General features: G+C 37.9%; 1 protein-coding gene across 1 annotated transcript in view; it reads right to left on the bottom strand.

Annotated features, from left to right (window-relative positions):
- Positions 1-6,363: 6,363 nt before the first annotated feature.
- LOC137071273 (globoside alpha-1,3-N-acetylgalactosaminyltransferase 1-like) overlaps positions 6,364-16,623 on the bottom strand; it is a 30,351-nt gene continuing 20,091 nt past the window's right edge. Inside the window, exons 2-4 of the mRNA XM_067439122.1 lie at positions 14,001-14,030; positions 12,642-12,779; positions 6,364-8,060 (exon numbers count right to left, since the gene is read on the bottom strand). Coding sequence (XP_067295223.1) covers positions 7,376-8,060; positions 12,642-12,779; positions 14,001-14,030 — 853 coding nt within the window. The 3' untranslated portion in view covers positions 6,364-7,375. The remainder of the gene's footprint in view (positions 8,061-12,641; positions 12,780-14,000; positions 14,031-16,623) is intronic.

Raw genomic sequence — 16,623 nt, forward strand, 5'->3', positions numbered from 1 at the left:
CATTGTTGCGCAACTTATTCTCACTCCCAAGGCGTCAAAAACCGAAGCATGGTCAAGTGCCTTCCGCGTCACAATAAAGACGCTAAAGGTGTCCCAAGGCGTCATGTTTCGACGCGCTGGGTGTTCCATTCATTTCAGTGAGAAACCTTTGCCGTCATACACAGACACACTGGGTATTGGGAATGTTATCGTCATGGTGAAATTGTATTAGTTTATAATTTTGACATTATGACATGTTGGAGTGTGTTTTTCAATTTAATCAGCAAGCATAATTTTATTTACATTTATTTTATTTACGCTATTTAGACATGCTTAACATATAACCCAACCCCATCCCATCCCTAAACCTACCCATTTGTCTGAACATGATATAAAACACAGGATATAACATACGACTGCATCCACGAGTTATTCAAAAAAGTTAAATAATCCAAGTTTTCCGAGGCCAAACGATTGATTTGTATGAAGAAAATCCCCAAAAGCGATCAGCATCTCCATCCGCAGAAGATCATCAACAAACACAATCAAATTTCAAATATTGGCGCCCGTTACGTGAGATTTCATAGTGAAATTGCATTGGCTCTCGTATGTCTTGTGACCAATTGCGTCATTACGTCAGCATTGATTGTAAAATGTCATTGGCTCTCGTGTGTCTTGTGACCGATTGCGTCATGCTCAGGAGTCTTTTGAATTATTTGAATGAGATATGAATGAGTTCGTTCACGGGGCAGCGGGATCATCATTTCAGCGATTAAAACATCAAGATCAACTCTGTTCTTCACATGAAGACATCGTATGACTTCAGAAGACTTGGAATGCAACATGAGTTAATACTTTTATACTGCTTTGGTCAGTTTTTGTAATAAATACCTGTGACTGTACATTTATTTGCCTGTTATGTGTTTTATATTGTTTAGATATGGGTAGGTTTAGGGTAGGAGTGGAGTTGTTGCTCCAAAATATGAAAGTAGCCTTTAAATATTAATAAAATCATGTCTGCTTTTATAAACGCAAAGAATTAAATGCGTCTGTTTATGACGCCAAAGGTTTATCATTGTAATGAATGGAGCACCCAGCGCGTCGCAAAATGACGCCCAGGGGCACCTTTAGCGTCTTAATTGTGACGCGGAAGGCACTTGACCATGCTTCGGATTTTGACGCCTTGGGAGTGAGAACGGGTTGTGTTGCGGCAAAAATATGTTAACTCCGTTGCATTTCTGAATAAGAGACAAACCTTAGACAATTGTGTCTTTATAAAGATTTAATCCTTGCAAGAATGAATCCACAGTCAACACAAGCAAGTATGCCTGCATCGAGTGTGAACTGAGGAACAAAGAAAGGTCCAAGCTTTTATACCCCTGTGTCAGTGTTTTACAAAAAGAAAAGAAAAGATGAAACAAATGTCTCCCCCCCAACCCTTTTGTCATGGGACACAATGGTCCCTGTACCTACAGGGGGAAAGTAAGAAACACACACACATACATGGCCCCCCTTCTGTCTTAGAACTAATTTAAATGAAAAGCAACGAACAGTAGTCATAAGCCCCGTTTCCACCAAAATTACCCGGAACAATTTGTACCAGGAACTTTTTTACAGGAACTTTTCTCCCCCCCAGACCTGCAGCTGCTGCGTTTCAAACCGCGATAAAGTTCCGAGAAGATTAGGCAAATTAGTCCGGTGATGTAGGACTGCGCGCGACTGCTCCTCCAAATCATTGAAGGACAGTAATCATTTTTAAGTGTACCGATTGAAAGATTAAGTGGACTGTTTACATGAGACGTTATCTAAACCGATCTGGTGTTTACATGTGATGACTTTCAATCGCAATCATTTTGTCACATGCAGTTTGTCTGCCGCATCAAAAATGTCAACGCTGTTTTCTCCAGCAGCTGAATGTGTTAACTTTAGCCATAGCAACTCTTAATGGCCACCAGGACTAATACAGTATTATTTATAGCTATTTGTTGTAAAGTGTAATAATCATCTCAGAAAAAAAATCTTCTGTCAGGCGCAGTTAAAGTAAAAACTGCCCGGGGCAATATACGCTGTGTCATTATTCCAACATTATCTTCATAACTTACGAAATAAAAAGTTTACCCCTCAGAAAAATTTACTTTCCTCTCTTGTCAACATGAGCGCGGCGCGCGCCGTCACGTCATGTAAGGACACACACTTAAAAGTAATCGGTCAGGTCGTTTACATGGTGAAAAAAAATTAATAACGAGTATGGAAGCGATTCAAGCTGTGCTGCTTTTGCTGGTTATGTATAGGTTTACTAAAGAGGTAATTAACAACGACAGAAAAGAGCACTAATATGCAGATTCGGCAGCATGCAGCATATTCAGAAAGCTTGTAAAGCTAGATTTAAAATGACAATGTATATTATTATCAGCTATTATGGACATTGAACGTGAGATGGTTGAGACGACCGCGTGCAGACAGAGAGCAAGACTGATATTTACTGAACGCAGAACGAACCTCGCAAAAGACTTAAAAATGCCGGTTGAACTAAAATGCTGTGTGAGCTCAACCAATCAGCATGTTCAGCGCCCAAGTCCCGCCCTCGAAAGTTCCTGAACTTTGAAAAAGTACTACCTCGCGAGCAGGGCCGTTTGGAGGGGGGAAATATTTACCCGGAACTTCATTTAGACCCTGGTTCCTGCGGTCTCAACACACGAAGTACCACCCAAAGTTCCTGGTTCCTGGGTAAAGTTCCTGTGGTGGAAACGGGGCTTTAGATCTAATTTAGATTAGCCGACACCTCTGATGAGGGAAAACTCTCAAATTGGGTTCCCGTCCCTACCCCCCTGGGTTTCAAAAGACACTGTCTTTTGGTGTTTTATTATGGCAGAAACAGATGTTGACTTCTTGTGTGAACTCAAACATAAATTATTAAAATTTCTTCAACAGTGTGCATTTGTGAATCTTCTGTGCTTTTTAAATTTTGTGTGTGCATTTGTGAATTTTTTGTGCATTTGTGTATCCTGTGTGTGCATTTATGAATTGTGTGCATTTATGAATCTTGTGTGTGCATATGTGAATGTAGTGTGTGTATTTATCTTTATTGAGACTGATCTAGCTCCATAAAGATGTTTGGTCTGGAAACTCACCATAGACAGGGCTCAATCCGAGGGGCTGATAAAGTGCTGTCTTTCAAACTCCCTCTGCACGCGATAGGATAGCGCTACAACCAACCAGAGCAACGAAGGTGAAGCAGAGCTAGTTGATAGATTAAACTTTCGCCGTATCCGGTCAGCAAAACTCTGAACACATCTTCCCTTTTTAAGAATGACTTCAGTGCCGTTCTTTGTTCTTTTCTCAGAGAAAAGCTTAACTCCAAGTCTTCCAGAGTCACGGTCAAAGCTGATTTGAAAGACCGCCGTTCGGCAGCTTCTGTGTTTACTAGTAGCATTCAATCGTAACTCGGCCGTCATCCTGTTAAGCCCCGTCCACCAACTCTATATACGATGTGTATTGAGAGTTGCTGCAGTGATTTGATCACATCATTAGAAAGAGTGTGAACAATTTTGAGTTGTGTGTAAAAGATGGCAGCGGTGTTGTAGTTGTGTTTACCTTTTGCCACATTGTACATTTTGCAACACAGTACAAAATGTGTTTGAGTGAGTAAAAGTGTGTTTAGAGTTTTGCAAAAAGACTGGATGAGATTTGCAAACAGTGTCTTAACTACCTGATCCAGTTTAAGGTTTTACCTATGACAGATGGGTTTAGGCCACTGAGCATTGGGTTCAGAGAATGTGGTTTAGTGTTTTAGTAATTGTGAAATACTGTAAGAAAAAGGTTCTAAAGGCATTGGTAAAAAGTCCATCTCACTACAGTGGCTCTACAATAATTTTATTTAGCGACCAGAGCAGTTTTTGTGCGCAAAAAAATGAAATAACGACTTATATAGTGATGGGCTGATTTCAAAACAAAGTTTTGAACCGTTATGAATCAGCGTATCGATTCATGATCCGGATCGCGTGTCAAACTGCAAAACTATTGAAATCATGTGACATTGGCAATCCAAATCATGAATCGATACACTGATTCATAACTGTTCAAAACTTTGTTCTGAAATCGGCCCATCACTACAAGTAAAATAAAAAAATTGCGCACAAAAATTATTCTCGTCGCTTCATAGAATTATTGTAGAGCCACTGTAGTGAGATGGACTTTTTACCAATGCCTTTAGAACCTTTTTGTAATGACGTCTTTAGTGCCTTTTATGGGTCTTCAGAGAGAAAATGACATTGGTGTCAATGTCTGAGCCAATCGGATTGCAACAAAAATATCTTCATTTGTGTTCCGAAGATGAACGGAGGTCTTGCGGGTGTTCAATGACATTAGATTAAGTAATTAATGACAGAATTTTCATTTTTGCGTGAGCTAACCCTTTAAGGCTTGCTATTGCACGCAAGTAAGTGTTTTGAAAACATTATCCATATCATTAAACCATTTTACCATAATTTACAGTGTGAGAACTTTGAAGATCTCGATGAAGAATTTTATTGCAGCATAGCAGTGACAAAGTACATGAAACATCCAAAACTCAAACCTTTTATCCTGTTACAATTTTACCACTCTTAATGTAAATTAAATTGCTCTTTTTGTTACAGCTTTAGTCTGTATGTTAATGAAGTTGTGACCATTCTAACTGATGAAACTTGTCTTCTCTATGATAATGCTATTTTGGGGATGAACTCATTCTAAAATATAATTTGGAGTGGAACTGGTGAGGCAGACTATTTTATCTTACAACAGGCAAAGCATTAACAGTTTACTTATGGTTTCTACAGAAATGTCTCTACAGAAATTAGTAAATTAGCTGTTTAAACAGGACGCTTCAAATCAATCAATCAATCAATCAATCAATCAATCAATCAATCAATCAATCAATCAATCAATCAATCAATCAATCAATCAATCAATCAACTTTATTTATAAAGCGCTTTTACAATGATGATTGTTTCAAAGCAGCTTCACAGAGCCAAACAGGACAAAATTGCAACAAAATAAAGTGAAAAAATAAACCTTGGGAGAAACCAGGCTCAGTCAGGGTGTCAGTTTTCCTCTGGCCTATTAACACACAGTGTAAGATTATTATTTCGGCCACCTTACAGGTCAGAAATCATATTAGATTGGAATATTCAACGTTTCTGGGTATCACGCAAGAGACAGGTTTATTTAGGATGAATGGATTTATTTAGAGTATGTGATGTTACTTTATGCTTCCATTTACTTTAATTACAATGTCATAAAGTGAACTGGCATCTGTATACTTTATCCAATGTAGACAGCATCAGTGATTATAATGGATTTTGACACGACACAAACATCCAGTGTAGGCAAGTGTACGAAGTTAAAGGTCCTGTTCTTCGCGTGTTTTCGAAGCTTTGATTATGTTTACAGTGTGCAATATAATATGTTTCGCAAAAAAAAAAACAGTATTTTTAACACAATTTACTTATCTGTACAGCGCTGTTTCCTCTGTCCTAAAATACGGCCTGATGATTTCCTTGTTCTATGAAGTCCAAACCGGCCGTTCGCAGTAGGCTTTGAAAGGGAACTTCGGTTAAATCAAAAATATCTCGCTTGGCATTGAACTTTGAGCTTTATAATTTTACAGGTATTATTTATGCTCCAACAGCAACATTTCACACTAACTAAAGTTCGAAAGATGGAATCGCGAGTGGATGGGTCCTATGGCGCAATGATGTAAAACTGTGACAATGTCTTGCTCTGGAGGAAGGCGTACAAATATATTTGCCTGTGTGAAATCACAAATCACACAATATCCAAACAAATTGTTTTTGGAGCTTGAATAAATAAATGCTTTTCTATAATGAGGAGGATTTTTTAACCCTTGTGTAGTGTTCATATTTTTGTTACTCAGCCAGCGTTCGTGGGTCTGGTGGACCCACTGCATTTTTGGGTTTTTAATTCAACAAAATCAAAAATGTTATGTTAAAATACTCAACAGATGTTTACTTCATCCCAATTACAAGCAATATAAACAGCATATATGGTTAATATTTTCTCTTTACCTTTGTTAGATCACATTTAAGAATTGCAACCTCGTGTGGGAACGGCAGGGGTAGAAACAAAACTCACTCTTGTAGCAACTCTCACACTTACACACAATCTCTCTCACACGCACGCACACACACACACGCCCATAACACACACACACACAGTAACAGCAGGCCCTGACAGGAGGAGGACAAAGTAAAGGTATGCAGGACCTACAATTTCCATACTTTTATTAGCCCCGGGTCCAGACCCGAACATCCTGTGTGTAATATAAATGTGTGTGTGTGTGTGTGTGTGTGTGTGTGTGGGGGGGGGGGGGGGGGGGTGGGTGTACAGTGAGTGGTCATTGAAAATGTGTTCTGATATATATTCCTCACAGAAAATGAGCCAAGGCCAATGAGTCTCAGTTTGAAAAAATAATTAATCGTATCATTTTTCTTTCGATAAAAAAGGAAAACGGGTCCAACAGACCCGAACACCATACAAGGGTTAAGCTAAGAAACTTGCAGAGTGTTTTAATGGTGCAAAAAAACCTCTTATATGTCAAAAGATCAAGGCAAATTTTAAAAGAACACGAATGATTAAATCAAGAATAGGCTATGTAAAATAATGATTACTCAAAATTATGAAAATAATGATTAAAGAGTAATGAAGTCCCATTGTTGAAAACTCAGAAGCAAGACCAGGAGACTTGGTTGTATCTTCAGCAGGATTCATTTTTATCGCTGTTTATCGCAGTAGTCCTCAAGTCCGACAAAGGCAGCTGTATGTTGTATTTTATAAGCTTTAAGTTGGCGCTCCTTAAAGGTATTTACCTTACACACAGCCTTAGAAGTACCACTAAAACAAAAGCATCTAAAGAGTATACATGCAGTAAACTGTAGGTAATACTGTGAAGATAACCCCAAAAGGGTATAAACACTAGCTGGTCATGAGAACTAAAACTATATAAACATTCACACATAATGACTCTCAGTTGTAGGAAGATCAAAGACTGCCAAACCCCCCTCACTGAAAACTCTTATCTGTAAACTGATGCCATCATGTACACCTTGATTGTCCAATAGTGCACTTTCGTTTTTCATTAGATGTCAAGATATAGGATCAGCAGTTCTTAAACAGATTATAAATAGAAAAATATTAATCCAATTCTTAAAGTAATAAAAATAAATAAAGAATATGAATCAAAACAAAATATTAACAAAAACAAAAAACAAAAACTGAAGTGTTGTGTTGAGGCCCGCAAGCATATGGAAACATATGACTTTTTTTTATGAAGAAGGGGGTTCAGGAAGGTGAACAATGAGTTTCTCTGAGGAAACAGCTTATTGCACAATAATGGCTGTTATGGGTTTGGACGAATTTCATTGTAGTTTTTAATAACTTGAGAAAAGCGAATGAGTTTCATTTGTTTCAGTTTTTTATCATCCCACAGATATTCGGGTGAAAGAACCTTACTGGGTTTGTTATAAAGAAAGTACTTGTTCAAATGGGACTCCTCCTGCCATACTGCCTCAATGGATTTAGATTTATCAATGTCCAGCCGCTCCCGGCAGGTTTTAGCAAGCTTATATACGTCTTCCACTAAGCCACCGATCACAGCCCCACCATAATAATAATCCCCTTCAGAATAAGGAATGAATGCTTGAGACTCTGGCCGGCGTTCATATGTGAATTGTTCACGAGATTTATCATAAAACCATGGATGTATCACACCTACCAGATGACTCAAAGTCTCCACCCCCCAGCGACCATAGAACTTTGAATCCACATCTAGGCTGAAAACATAGTCAGCTTCATTGATCAATCGACTCTCAATCAGTTTCTCCAGTCTTGCCATCCTGCTCAAACTGATATCCTGCCATCTGTTAGAACTAGAGACTTTCAACACTGTCAGATAATGTTTTTCACCCATTTTCACTGCAGGAACCTGTTCTGGTTGATCAGTGAACACATAATAATGTACACGAAATCCAACAAAGTAATACTGCTCCGCAGACTCCAGGAACTCTTTAAGAAATTTTGTATATCTGTAAAACAGAGAGGGAGAGAGAGATAGGAAATTAATAAATAAAATGGGAATTAAATTCTCCCTTCTCAATAACTGAAACAAGAAACGACAAACACTACAATTGAAAAAACATGGGGTAACCAGTTACTTTTTCAATAAAAGCAGATACATACAATTAGAAACTGTGAGTATTCTTTAGCTGTCACTGGGGTAAGTTCCCAGATAAAGAGAATTAAAGGGTTAGTTCACCAATTTTTTTTTAATTCTTTCAATAATTACTTACCCTAATGTCATTCGACACCCGTAAGACCGTTCATCTTTGGAACACAGTTTAAAGGTCCCGTTCTTCGCGTGTTTTCGAAGCTTTGATTATGTTTACATAATCTTTCACGTGTAAAAAAACAGAGTATTTTTCAAACAATTTACTTATTTCTGTTTTCTCTGTCCTAAAAACGACTTGATGATTTCCTTGTTCTATGAAGTCCCTCCTTCAGAAAGGGGCGGCAGTGGCTCAGTGGTTCATGTAGGTTGTCTAAAAACCAAAAGGTTGTTGGTTCCACCTGACCAAGTGTCGACGTGTCCATGAGCAAGACACCTAACCCCAGCTGCTCCCGACGAGCTGGATGGCGCCTTACATGGCTGACATCGCCGTCGGTGTATGAATGGGTGAATGTGAGGCAAAAATGTAAAGCGCTTTGGATAAAAGCGCTATATAAATGCAGTCCATTTAGAAACACGTAACAAGTTCTGATTGGGCCAGCGCTTCCCGTGTTGTGATTGGACAGCAGCTTAGCGCACTTTGCCCGGAAAGGTCCCGCCTCTTACCATAACGGGGAGATGCAATCGCTGAATGCGTGCTCTTCTCCAACAAGACCACACCCCCTATTTTGCGTGTACTTGTGGGCGGAGGGTTAGTCAACAAACGGTTCTAGTGATGTCATTACATCCCTGCTCTTCCTGCTGTAGTCCAAACCGGCCGTTCGCTGTAGGCTTTGAAAGGGAACTTCTGTTAAATAAAATATCTCGCTTGGCATTGAACTTTGAGCTTTATCATTTTACAGGTATTATTGCTCCAACAGCAACATTACACACTAACTAAAGTTTGAAAGATGGAATCGCGAAGAATGGGATCTTTAAAGGGGGGGTGAAATGCTGTTTCATGCATACTGATCGTTTTACACTGTTAAAGACTTGGATTCCCATACTAAACATGGACAAAGTTTCAAAAGTTAAGGTGGACGTTTGATGGGAGTATTTCTTTGTCAAAAATACTACTTCCGGTTAGTCATAGGTTTCGGCAAGTTTTTTGCGATCATGCTTCCCTTTGACGTTAATGGGGGCGGAATTTCCTTGTATGGGCCTTACGAACAATTCTACCGGAAGAGCGTGAGAGAGAGAGAGAGAGAGAGAGAGAGAGAGAGAGAGAGAGGGAGAGAGCGAAAGTAACAGGCTTAGGGTTGCCACCTTCAATACAGAAAAATAAGGGACGCCTGCCGCAGCGGTGGCCACACCCCTCGGGGCCACGATGACCACAGTCCCGATGGTGTGCCAGTGCAGTGGTCATATATCATAACTTAAAACATGTTTTCATAATTTGTATATATCTTAAGATTAATACCAATGGACATTATAATAGGATATCTGCTATTGAAATCAGTGTGAACAGATGCACTCAGTATAATACACAGCTATGACAATGAAAAACAAACTCAGCTGCTGTAACCTAGAGGGAGTAGGATAAGAAATTGCTAATTAACTCGAGTAATTTTATAGTGTTGTGAACAAAGATTTTGACTAAAATATTTGTCATTGTTTGCAGTAACACCATCCAAACAGTGAAACCACACCTAAATAGCTGTAAATGATATAATTTCTACAATCATTTCTGATTTTAATAAAACACTTAACAACATTTTTATTTTTGGTAAGTTAAGTAAATATATTTATGTATTATTCCGTTTTTATATAGTCTATTGTTCATTCTATAGTAGGCCTATTGGATGATGCAATTATTTAAATTTGTTAAGCATAACAAATAGTTGTTTATTTTATTCCTAAAAGGTCCTATTTTGATTAAATATAGGATATATATATATATATCTTATTAAAGTAATGTGTCTGACTGTACAACTTAACCTTAATAAACAAATCATACCATAGCATCATTAATGTAGCCTACATTATTATTTCTTAATAGGCAGCATATGAAATCTAACGTTATCAATCAAAAAATTTAGGTGATAAAAAACAAAAAAAAAACAAAAAAACATACACTGTCTGCCTCAGGAGATGCCTGAGGTATGAAGAACTGTGCGACAGTGCTTTGATTTCGGTGAGCTCTTGCATTTGACAGGCCAGCGTGTGCCACTGAAAACACTCGCCGACAAATTGTGCAATTGGCTTGGTATTCATTGCCGTTGACACTTTCCAGTATTTAATTCTTCCGACTCTCGTCTGTACCACTGCATCCGCATGCGTTTCTGCTCTGAAACTTTTACAGCTGGACGCGGGGGGTATTTGGACCTGCCTCCGCCATCGTTTCAAATGGATTCTGACTCTGATTGGCCGTGATTCACGACCCGTGAACCTGAAACAAACCAATCAAACAAACCAACGACGGCAGCGACCCAATTAGGGGCAGAATAGGACGTGTCTTCACACAATGCGGGTAGACCTATGTAAAATACGGGACAAATCATTTTTCCTGAAAATACGTTGGCTTGTAGGATGCGCTGCACAGGTGATGTGCACAATTACAATGTCACCAAAAAAGTGCGTTTTTGGTTGCCAGACCAAGACAGTCCTGCACAGATTCCCCAAAAACCCCGCTTTAAGGCAACAGTGGATGTAATTTGCTTTTCCGGATCAGCAACTGAGTTGCGCGAATGTTTATATCTGTTCGCTGCATTTCGGTGCCGACTGTTTCATAAACAAGGCCCAGCTCGACGCCGGATTTTCAGATCGCCTAATGCTGAAGGATGGAGCAGTCCCAACGATAAAGGTCCCAACGTTAGAACCGCAGGCTGTGAGTAAGACTGATTCAAATGTCTGTGTTTTTGCCTATGCCCATCAAGTAGCCCAAACATGATCACGTATAGTTAATTGATCAATGGAGCATGCGATGTGTAGTGCGTGTACATTTGTTTAGCTGGCCACTATATGTGTAACTTTATGTTTGTGTATTGTAAAAGCACTCCAAACAACAATACACAAAGAGTGGGGAAATATGTTAAACTAAATAAGCGCGCTTCTTCATTCAAATGCGCTACTATTCCGTGTCTTTCTATGTAAACACTAACTTAGCCTGCCGTGCAAAACCAGTCCGCTTACTAACGTTACAATTGTCTACACAAACCACGCCTAAACACACACACACACACACACACGTGCACAACTGCACTTCCCACATGTACACCTTCAAAGACAAAAATACGACGATATAATTCAAGTATAAATATGTAAATAACACAAGCCGCTAAGCATATTATATAGTTAGTGTATAACTTGTACCACATAGAGACGTCCTGCTCTAGTCGTTTTTGCTGCTGCTCCTGTTCAACTGCAGCCTCTGGGTCTGATTCCGGATCATAGATGTATGGCTGTATCTGATTAAAAGCCATATTTTTATTTTGAATAAAGTTTTTTTCCCGCTGTTAGGGATGACACAGCTTTACGACGCACTCGACTCAACACAATAGCAGCAGCGCGCACACGTCATTATTTAGCTCCGCTCACACGATACGCCCCCACCCGCTCGGCTTTTTTCGGAAAGACTCGGAACAGCGCATCTTTCTTATATAATTATAAAAAAAATAAAGACTTTTCGGAGATATGCAGGATGCAATGCTACTCTATAGGTACTCAAGATTGACATGACACTGACTGAAACTGAGTGTTTCACCCCCCCTTTAAGATATTTTCTATTTAGACCGAGAGCTTTCTGTTCCTCCATTGAATAAGCACAGTATACTATATAGGCAAGTTGGAGTTAAACTCCAGACAAACTCTAAACAGGACAGTAGGCCCACAAGGACCTATAGACTTTGGACCCCCCTGGTCTAGTGTCCATACATATTTAAACAAGAGAGGAACAAACACCATTTTAATTTACAGCCTGCAGATTCATACTTACCCACTAACTACAAACCCGATTAAAAAAAAAAAAACGTTTGGAACTGTCCAAATTGTGTATAAAAATGGAATGCAATAATTTACACATCTCATAAACTTTTTCTCAAAAATATTTTATTCACAATAGAATATAGATAACATATCAAATGTTGAAAGTGAGACATTTTAAAATGCCAAATATTCCCTCATTTTGGTTTTCATGAGAGCTTCACATTCCAAATATCGCGATAATAACGCATACCTTGATAAAAGCTTCAGCAATTAATTGCAACATGAAAATTTGATACCGGTCATAATGTCTAGTGATGATTAACATAATGTGCAAACTCAAAGAATTACAATATGGAGACAAAGAAAACACAGGCAAGACCAACAAAACACACCCTTCTTGTTTATTGTATTTGATTGTATTTGATGTGATTGTTTAAATTCAAAGTCAAAGAAGATCAGAAGAGAGATATGAACTCACTTTCCAAGAGCGAAGACTGTAGTTGCTATAGTGATGTTCTGTTGTTTGTAGATTGAATCAATCAACATGGGATCAAATGTTCCTTCCCATACAATCGGTGCTAACCATGGTGTCAAGAGAACAGCTTTGCCATTTTGGCTGTTTAAAAAGAAGGAATTCACACACATTTGTAATATAACCTAAAACATAACCATAAATATATATATTTACTGATCACATCTAAATTTTTAGTTGGCCAAATTGAATTTCTGTGAATTAAATTGCATCAATTCACAGAATTTCAATTCGGCCAACTGAAAAATGTTTAAATTCACAAAATTTCAATTCGGCCAACTGAATTGAACTGAAATTTTGAATTGTGTGTGTGTATTATTACATATAGGGGAGTGTGGGGCACAACTTAATGCAGGGTTAGTTGTAACATGCATGGTTTAACTGTTTCCACACCGGCCAGGATGACGAAACATTTTGTATTTATTAATTGCAATATCAACATTGTAGGGAGAAAAATTTGCGCCAAAATTAAAAAAATCTTTGGAAGATATCACTGAACATTTATTTAACCATAGCAAAAGTTAATTTCTTAAGTTTCTTAAAAATAAGACAAATCGGATATTTTTGTAATCTTATATCTGTTATTTAACAGTTGAGATCATTCTTTAATACTGATCTAACCAGCAGAAAACACGAGCTACGGTTTAAATCGGTTTAAATGCACAAGTGTGGCATGTTTTAACACTGTGTTACAATGAGCCCCTATTTGAACTATATTCTATACTTTCATGAATTCTTTTGAGAAATCATGAGAAAAGGGTGAATAAAGACTGAGAGTCAAAGTTCAGAAATTATTAATTATTATTATTATTATTATTATTATTATTATTATTATTATTATTATTATTATTATTATGCATTTATCTGTGCTGTATAGCTGTATTTAGCAGTGTTTGTTGTCAAACTGAATTTAAAAAATATATATTTTTAATGATTAAAAATATGCCATTATTTTATTTTAAAAGGTTAATAATTGTATTTTATTGACAGCATATTTTAGTTTGTCTTGGATAACATTTTAAGCTGTCATATGGTGATGTTACAATGTGCCCCTCACATGTTACAATGTACCCCACCTATAGGGCACGTTGTCACATTTCACTTCCATTCTTTTGGGGTAAATCAAGAAAAAAAGCATACACTGTATTAATGAAACAAAACCGCATAATTGTACTAGACATTTGAAATGAATGTGGGAAAAAATAACTACTCTGAACCCCAAGAGGGTTTATACAAAAATCAAAAAGCATTAGATTGTGCCCCGCTCTCCAATATACTTTATTAAAGAAGTGTTTATGTTCTTACCCCAGTAACCATGGCTGAATATATAAAAGCCTGTACAAAAACAAAAACAAAAATCAATGTAATCAAAACTTCAGAAGTGGGAAGTAGGAGATTTCCAATAGCACATGAGGGCAGCATTATTTCTCATTACATTAGAATGTGTTTTGTCTTCCACCTTTTCAAAGGTCTGTTGTTGTGTTTTGCTGTGGGCTGAACATGGATCTTAACATCTAATGCCCTTAAATGACTTTATTATCATTAAAAACTCAGCTGCACATTACACCAAAACCAGTTCCCCAGGTTACCAGTCAACTTCTGTATTTGATTGTAAAAATCGACATTTAAATTAATAATTTTATAAAATGCACTTAATGTGTACATAAATGTTTTTATATTTTAAGAAGTATTTGCACGCAATTACGTCTGTAATTCAATTTTTAATTACAATGTTGACAGTTCCCTTACACCTAACCCTACCCTTAAACTTACCCAATACCACTTCACCTGACCCTAACTTTACCAGTATCCTTTACCTCAATGTCAGCAAACCTGTTATACAATACAAAATGAACACATCAAGCACATAGTAAGGGCACCTAATCCCTAAAATCTTAATGAAAACCTTCATTCTACCCATTCCCTACACACTTTATTCCTTTGTTGCCACTCTTTCTGAACAGCGACAATATTATAAAAACGTGATAAATGATAATATTGTCGTTCTGAGACCATTTTCATCTAAAATAATGATAATGGCATAATAATGCAGGTACACCTTTTCAAAGATCAATAAACTTTTATTTCTAAAGACTGTTTAGCACTGAAAACAGAAACATTTTAAATATTCACAATAAATGAACAAAACAACCAAAAACAATAAAAACAATCGACTCTAAGTCTGTTAAAAAAATGCACTTGAATAAATACCAAAAACAATAAATAAAATGGATGAAAACTGCAACGGATGCACGGTTTTAGGTGCATATTAGGGGTGGCACGGCTCACAAAACTCAAGGTCGGTTCATATCACGGTTTTAGAGTCACGGTTTTCAGTTCTGTATGGTTGTTGTGGTTTTTTTTTCTTTTAATCGTTAACACTCCAGAAATTTACTTCAGCATATTATATATAGCTTAATTATCCACAATTTAGGATATAGAATTTTTTAAAAACAAATGTTATATCATGTAATCCGGCACATATGGCAAATATATGGTGGTTTGGACGTTTCTTTATAAGGGTCCAGAAAATCATTTTTTTTTTTTGGGGTGGCTTTTTTAATTATATAATGTCATTATGTTGTCTTGCATCTTCCCTCTTCAGTAAATGCACGAACACACAGTAATCTTAGATAAATTAATCAATTTATTTTAGTCCAATCTGCAAATTCGTTTGCAGAACCAAATTAGCCAGAGATCAGTTATCAAGATCTGGGATCTGTCAAATCATCTCAGATGTATTTAGCAAGGTACGAAGAATGGATTTTCCCCTGCTCAGTTACTGGGATTTTCAATCACAACCATTTCTAGGGTTTACAAATAATGGTGCGAAAAGGGAAAAATATTCAGTATGCGGCAGTCCTGTGGGCGAAAATGCCAGAGGAGAATGGGCCGACTGATTTAAGCTGATAGAAGAGCAACTTTGACTGAAATAACCACTCGTTACAACTGAGGTATGCAGCAAAGCATTTGTGAAGCCACAACACGCACAACCTTGAGGCGGATGGGCTAAAACAGCAGAAGACCCCATCGGGTACCACTCATCTCCACTACAAAAAGGAAAAAGAGGCTACAATTTGCACAAGATCACCAAAGTTGGACAGTTGAAGACTGGAAAAATGTTGCCTGGTCTGATGAGTCTCGATTTCTGTTGAGACATTCAGATGGTAGAGTCAGAATTTGGCGTAAACAGAATGAGAACATGGATCCATCATGCCTTGTTACCACTGTGCAGGCTGCTGGTGGTGGTGTAATGGTGTGGGGGATGTTTTCTTGGCACACTTTAAGCCCCTTAGTGCCAGTTGGGCATCGTTTAAATGCCACGGCCTACCTGAGCATTGTTTCTGACCATTTCCATGCCTTTATGACCACCATGTACCCATCCTCTGATGGCTAGTTACAGCAGGATAATGTACCATGTCACAAAGCTCAAATCATTTCAAATTGGTTTCTTGAACATGAAAATGAGTTCACTGTACTAAAATGGCCTCCAAAGTCACCAGATCTCAACCCAATAGAGCATCTTTGAGATGTGGTGGAACGGGAGCTTCGTGTCCTGGATGTGCATCTCACAAATCTCCATCAACTGCAAGATGCTATCTTATCAATATGGGCAACCATTTCTAAAGAATGCTTTCAGCACCTTGTTGAATCAATGCCATGTAGAATTAAGTCAGTTCTGAAGGCGAAAGGGGGTCAAGCACAGTATTAGTATGTTCCTAATAATCCTTTGGTGAGGTGAGTGTATTTTCTCAATAGAATTAGTCATCACATTTAATACAGTTGGTGTGTTCACGTCATGTCGTAATTACTGTAGCTTTGAGATGAAACACGTGCCGTTCTATTCAGAGTTGTCCACTATCACCCTGTTTATGCTATTGCCACCTAAAGCCCCTTTCCACTGCACATGATATTCGCATGAGATTGT

This window comes from Pseudorasbora parva, chromosome 3 (genome assembly GCF_024679245.1).
Source record: "Pseudorasbora parva isolate DD20220531a chromosome 3, ASM2467924v1, whole genome shotgun sequence".
In the NCBI taxonomy this organism is placed as follows: domain Eukaryota; kingdom Metazoa; phylum Chordata; class Actinopteri; order Cypriniformes; family Gobionidae; genus Pseudorasbora; species Pseudorasbora parva.